General features: G+C 39.6%; 1 protein-coding gene across 1 annotated transcript; it reads left to right on the top strand.

Annotated features, from left to right (window-relative positions):
• LOC106605086 (GTP cyclohydrolase 1) lies at positions 1-2,395 on the top strand. Its single transcript, XM_014200379.3, has 6 exons — positions 1-407; positions 1,006-1,115; positions 1,362-1,417; positions 1,607-1,638; positions 1,756-1,840; positions 2,119-2,395. The coding sequence occupies exons 1-6, from the start codon at positions 107-109 to the stop codon at positions 2,246-2,248; spliced, it is 714 nt and encodes a 237-aa protein (XP_014055854.1). The 5' UTR covers positions 1-106; the 3' UTR covers positions 2,249-2,395.
• Positions 2,396-6,432: the final 4,037 nt, after the last annotated feature.

Here is a 6,432-nt window from a genome sequence, read left to right as displayed (position 1 = left end):
CCCAAGCCACGAGCAATAGTCTACTGTCACCTCTTACCACAACTTAGTCAACAAGCGGTGACTTTATACACAGGGCATTGAATCAAGTTATTTCAGTTTTATTAGAATGGAGTACCAAAAAGCATCAGAGATTAACGGCGTCTGCAACGGAAAAATTGTTACAGAATATCTCAACGGGTTCAGTGAAAAATCCATAGAGTCAAAGAAAGCTGAATTGATGGGCAAGGAGGAGAAGTCCCACAAGAAGTCAGAGGATGTGTGTAAGATATCTGCCATTGAAGGAGCCTACGGCATCGTGCTTCGAGAACTGGGAGAAGACGTGGAACGTGAGGGTCTACTGCGTACACCATTACGGGCAGCCAAAGCAATGCAGTTCCTCACCAAAGGTTATCACGAGACAGTAAATGGTGAGAGCATTGACCGTCCTGCATGAATAGTTGTACACGTGTTTAATTAAATCTAAAATATATGATAGATAATGAGGTAGATTGTGACGTTCAAACGACAAGGAGAACGATCTTCAAAGGTTCTGTTCTTTACAGTTTTATTATGCATTTAATGTGTGGTCTTATATATTTACACAAGCCTATTTAAAACGAATTTATCCTTGCTCATCCCTCAGGCTGCATAGTCTTGATAAACTGTCCGCACAGCTACAGTGCAAGTTGATATGTGTGCACGATTTATTTAGCTTTGGAGATATCAGACCTCCATTGTTATTTCAAACATTACTAGAAACAACCATAGACACATACATCATTGGAAGCAACAAAGTGTAATTCAGATTTTGTCTAGCTATTCATTTTGAGTTTTCATTGTATTCATCAGGTCATATTCTATTTGCTGCAAAGAGCGCGGTCCATTACTTTACATTTTCCTCATGGCGCCCAGTGTCTCTGCAAATTGAGATCGCAAGTAGAGAAAACTCATTATGCATACAAAGCTGCAATCTGGAGTTGGGCAAAACAATTGTTCCACTTGTCTCTCTTACCTCTTCTTCCCCAGACATCCTGAACAATGCCATCTTTGACGAGAACCACAACGAGATGGTGATCGTGAAGGACATTGAAATGTTCTCTCTCTGTGAGCACCATCTCGTGCCCTTCTTTGGCAAGGTGAAAACCAATGATGTATAATGAAGCCATGAAGCAATTAAATGCGTATTATTTGGACTTACATAGCAGCAGTATGGGTCACTTGATATGTATAACGCATTCTGACACTCAGAACATCCCTTGTTTCATTTGTCGTTGTTGAAATCCTGCTAATGTCAATGATATATGGTTAACAAATCTATAATTCAGACGTTCTCTGGGTTTATTATTGAATTTGCTACTGTGTGCTTTGTTTCAACACCAAAGGTTCACATTGGATATCTTCCAAACAATAAAGTGGTTGGTCTGAGCAAGCTGGCAAGGTCAGTGATCATATTCAGTTGCTATCGTATTCCCAAAGATATGCATGCAGGCACGTACGCACACACACAAGTGCTCACATGAACGCACACACACATACAGACATGGCATGCATGCACACACACACACATGCACGTTCAGAGTTACTTGGTACTCTACTAACTTCCCTTTTATTGCTTCATTTATTTCAGGATTGTTGAAATCTTCAGCAGGAGGCTTCAAGGCGAGTATCCTTTGGTCTTTTCGGTATCACTATCAGCAGCTTGCTGAGAGAGTCTGTGGGTTTGAGTGTATCTAGAGTATTAACCTCGGCTCTTTATGTTTGTTGTTCCCTCTACAGTGCAGGAACGCCTGACCAAGCAGATCGCTACAGCAATCTCAGAGGCATTAGAGCCTGCAGGCGTAGCAGTCGTCATTGAGGCAGCGTGAGTGTCTTTTTACTATGTACTACATGTCTTGTATTACATGTGAATTACATTGTATTGCTCCATATATTTCTATGCCCGAATTAATTGCAAACCTATGCTACACAAACTGTGTCAGGTATTATGTCATGGCTGACAGGAGGTTGTTAAGCCCACCTATGTTTTATGTGTTTTGGATCAATTCATTCAATGAATCAAAGAGTTGTTCTCAAGAGTGCACTAGTTTATCTGTTATTATTATAACAACTGAGTTTGGAGCATTGTGTTGTGTGTTTCAGTCATATGTGCATGGTGATGAGGGGTGTGCAGAAGATGAACAGCAAGACCGTGACAAGCGCCATGCTGGGACTCTTCCAAGAGGATCCCAAGACCCGGGAGGAGTTCTTGGCTCTGATCAAAAACAACTGACCCACTTGGGCCATTGTTACCTCACCCTGTCTTTCCAAGCAAAAACAGCAATCTCTCCAGCTATCACCAAACAATGCAAGATTGTTTTGTTATTTTTCTCTTCTGCATCTCATTCTTTCATTGATCTTACCTAAGTATGTTCTGTCAGGTAGGGGAAGTTATCTTAGTTCGTTCCAATAAGGGTGCGGGGGGGGAACTCTTCATGGCGGGTAGCACTGCATTTGAAGGAATATTTTCCAACTATCTTTGAAAGTACCAAACCTGGGGTTGAAATACTATTTGAAATCGTAAAAATATTTTGAGCGCTTTTCTCTAGTGCACCTGGAGTAAAGATCCGGGGTTTGCCGTTTGGGACAATCGCTAAAACTAATATATCAGGGAGTCATGATCAGGGATTAAAAACCCTAAGGAACTTGATAACTTTATAAGTTATGTGTAGTCCTTGGATCGTTTCATATTAAGTGCTGCTGCCAAAGGCCCCTCTGTACCCACCTTCAGAGGAAACGCCTTACTGTTACTGTATCGCAAGTGCTTACATAGTATTTTGGCTGTATATTATGTACATGGTATTCTTAGAAACTTGAAGCTGAAATATGACCCTCATAACATTGACATTTGTTCTGTTTGGACTTAACTCTGTGCTAGTAAGGGGTGTTAATATCTAGTTGTGCAATGGCTCAAGGTAATAATGATATAGGAGCATAACAATAACAATAACAATGGAAATGTTCTGTAAATGCCTCTAACCCAAATGTTGTATCACATGAGCATGATGATGCTTATGATTAATTGTCTTATGTTTGGAAAAAGTTTCCCATCTAGTTAATGTTAAAAATGTTGATTTGTCAATCTTATGAGTTTGAACATTACATTCAGAAATAAACAAATATTTAACCTGCTTTAAAGTTGCTTTCTTGGTTTTGTAATTGAGATATTTCCCGGATATTTCCCGGATTCTATAAACTGAATTTGTGCGGAGTGTGTTCATATTCATTAAATGCACATTTATATGTGCACCAATGAAAAACCATGCACACCTTAATAAGATGACTAGTAAAAATAGTATAAGATATCACTTTCACTTAAAGTTGAAAGGGTTGACAACTACAAAATTCAAGATAGTTGGGAACAGATTTGACCATGGCATCAGGTTTATGAACCAATATTCAAAACAACAATTGAGGCATCAACCTGTTGTTTTCAATTTAAACTATTATATAAAATTCTAGCCACAAAATGAATGCTCGATATATGGGGCATTGAACAGTCAGCCCTGTGCAGATTCTGTCACTAGGAAACAGTATCAACAAATCATCTCTTTTGGTACTTGAGTGGCTCGCTCTTTTGGAGTCAGGTCCAGGAATGGTTGGTAACCCCCTAAGGTCGATGTCTACACCCCACGCGGAAATCAAATGAGCATAATACAAACATCCCCATAAAAATCTGTCAGTTTAAGCTAGAGATGTCTGTTTTTTTTGCTTTGGATGCATCTAGAGCTGTAGTGGTCATGACATTTTGTCAGCCAGTGACTGTCCAATTTATAACTGCCGATCTCCTAGTAATTGACTGTTAATAAACATAAGCACATTTAGCATCTCCTGGCATCCACGCATCGCCTACAAGCCACTGATGCAGACCTTTGGAACATCTACATTTTTAAAAGTTGAATAAATATTTCAGAAGAACAGAATAGCATACTCTGAGTTGTCCTTATGTTAGGCCCTGGTCTGACTATGCCATATGGCTGTGGGCTACTCTAGTTCATTTAGCAAACAAGATTTGCTTTGAATTCCAGGGCATTATTTTATATCATTTTATAACATGAGGAACACACTTGAGCATAGCTGAATAAAAGTGTGTTGAGCGGTTAACAAACAAATAGGTACTCCTATATGATTAATTTAGAGTTATTACTGTAACTTTGGTTGTTCTACAAACATTGGGCTATGTGTTTTGATTTTAATACATTATAAGGCTGCATGATGTGACTCTAATGATGATTAGAAAGAAGTTGCATAAAAGGCATGAGCTCTGCTTTGTTTTTTGCGCAGGCTGTACACACTTCATCCGTCTCTCATTTACAGTTAGAGAAGCACTTGGTAATGCCTGAAATTTTCAAGTGGCATCCCCTTTGTGTGGCCGTAATGCCCCCTAAAAAAAATCCAGGCCTTTTGCAGCCAGTGGCTGTTGTGACCTTGGGCTAAATATAATAATTATAATTCCCTTCTCTGTGCTCCTAAGTACCTCTCACTCACATGGCTCTCCATCACAAGATTGGGTCTTTCTCACAGGCTACAAGTGAAGACACAAATGCGCGTGTCCTTATCCAATTCCCGAGGCGCATATTGAAGATATTGGAAAATCTGTCCACATTTAATTTTCGTCAGCCAATAAGATGAGTAGACCTAACGAACAGCATAAGCACTAGCCTATGTTAATCTATTATCCCCATAGTACAAAAGTTGACCTATTCTATTCCGTGCGAGAAATAAATATTCCAAACCTAGTCAGAGACGGTTGATAGATACAGGGGCGGAAATCCCGGGGGGGACGGGGGGGACACGACCCCCCCATCCTGGGAAAAATATGATTTGTCCCCCCCAATATATCACTGAAACATAACTATGTAATTAAAATAATATTAATAATACGCAAGGAAAGCAATTGTGCTGATTATAGACACTTAATAGCGCGTTTTTAAGTTTCAAAAGATTGCGAACCCCCACCCTTTGCCTCACAATGGTTTGATCCACTGCCAGTTCCTTAGTTGGCAAGGTAACAGAGGGGTCGTATCCACTGTCTGAAAGGCACTCAATGAATGTAACTGACGTGAGGTTAATCCAGTCAATCGCGCACACACACTAGCTGAATATGTAGAGCTAGCGAGCAAATATTAACTATTAAGCTAGCTAGTACCTATTCCATTTATGTGGCCTCGTCAAAGATGGAATCTTTGCTATCGTCAATTTATTCCAAGATCAGCATGCAGATGATGTAAATTAGTGCTTCAAAGTCCCTGTGATAAGGTTAGCGATAAACTGAAGTCCAAACTGAACAGAACTACACTCTCATCTACCATTGTCTTAAATATATTTAATGGTCTCGTTGCAAAAGCTAAATTGTCGCAAGGGAACTTTTATTTATTTATTTTATTTCACCTTTATTTAACCCAAGTAGCAAAGATTATAGCAAACACCACTGAAACGGAATTGGTGCTCGCTAGCTTTGCAAATTCAGCTATTGTTGGAAGCCAGCCAATATGAAACAAACTATTAAAATTACAAAAGGTTGCAGCATATGTTGTGTAAATGGTGAACTCATACAGCTGTCAACTCTTGTAATTTTAATCCGTTTCACATTTGCTAGCTACCTTTTAGATCGAAGCCCAAATAGAATGATAAAAGATAAGATGATAGAAGCCCATCTCCTACTGTAAATAACCTACACACTGTGTGTGTGTGTAGCCAGCCAGCCAGGTAGAAAAATGGCAGAAAAATAAAAGACGGACATCAGAGTATTTTTCAGTACACCAAAACGCAAAGTAAGAACCCTAGTAGCCTAATATCTCAAAGAAAGAAATGAAATTCTAATGGAAATGTTTCACAATGATGTCATTAGGCAGAGCAGGCAACAGATGGCACACAGACAGCAGAGTTGGGGACAGATATGCAGGGACAGACTGGCAGAGACAGGGAGTCTCAGGTAAGTTTGTTGAGTCTTTGTTTGGCAACATTATGAAAGGTTCTCAATTTTTTTGACTTGTAAAATAGGAACATAATTGGAAAATGCCATGGATACCCCCACTCTCAACTTAAACTGGTGACTGAACTAAGATTTGTTAAAGGCAATGGTATTGCTGTTGTGATTAGTTGTGTAGTTTTGGGTACCGGTAGTTAGGAGTACGGCAAACACCTTATTTCTTTGGTTCCTCAATATACATTTACCATATTACAATGTAGGCTATGTGTTACAGCACTACTTTTGGTGTCCCCCTCAGGAATTGCTCTTGAGAAAATTTCATGTAATTGTCCCCTCCAAAGTTGATATCAGATTTTCGCCCCTGGATAGATCCCAAGTTAGTACAACCAGCAGGTAGCCTAGTGGTTAGAGTTTTGGACTACTAACCGAGAGATTGCAAGATCGAATCCCAGAGCCGACAAGGTAAAAATCTGTCATTCTGCCCC

This window comes from Salmo salar, chromosome 01 (assembly GCF_965601325.2).
Source record: "Salmo salar chromosome 01, fSalSal1, whole genome shotgun sequence".
NCBI lineage: Eukaryota > Metazoa > Chordata > Actinopteri > Salmoniformes > Salmonidae > Salmo > Salmo salar.
Note: the sequence above shows the minus strand (reverse complement) of the source record. Positions and strands in the feature narration are given on the sequence as shown.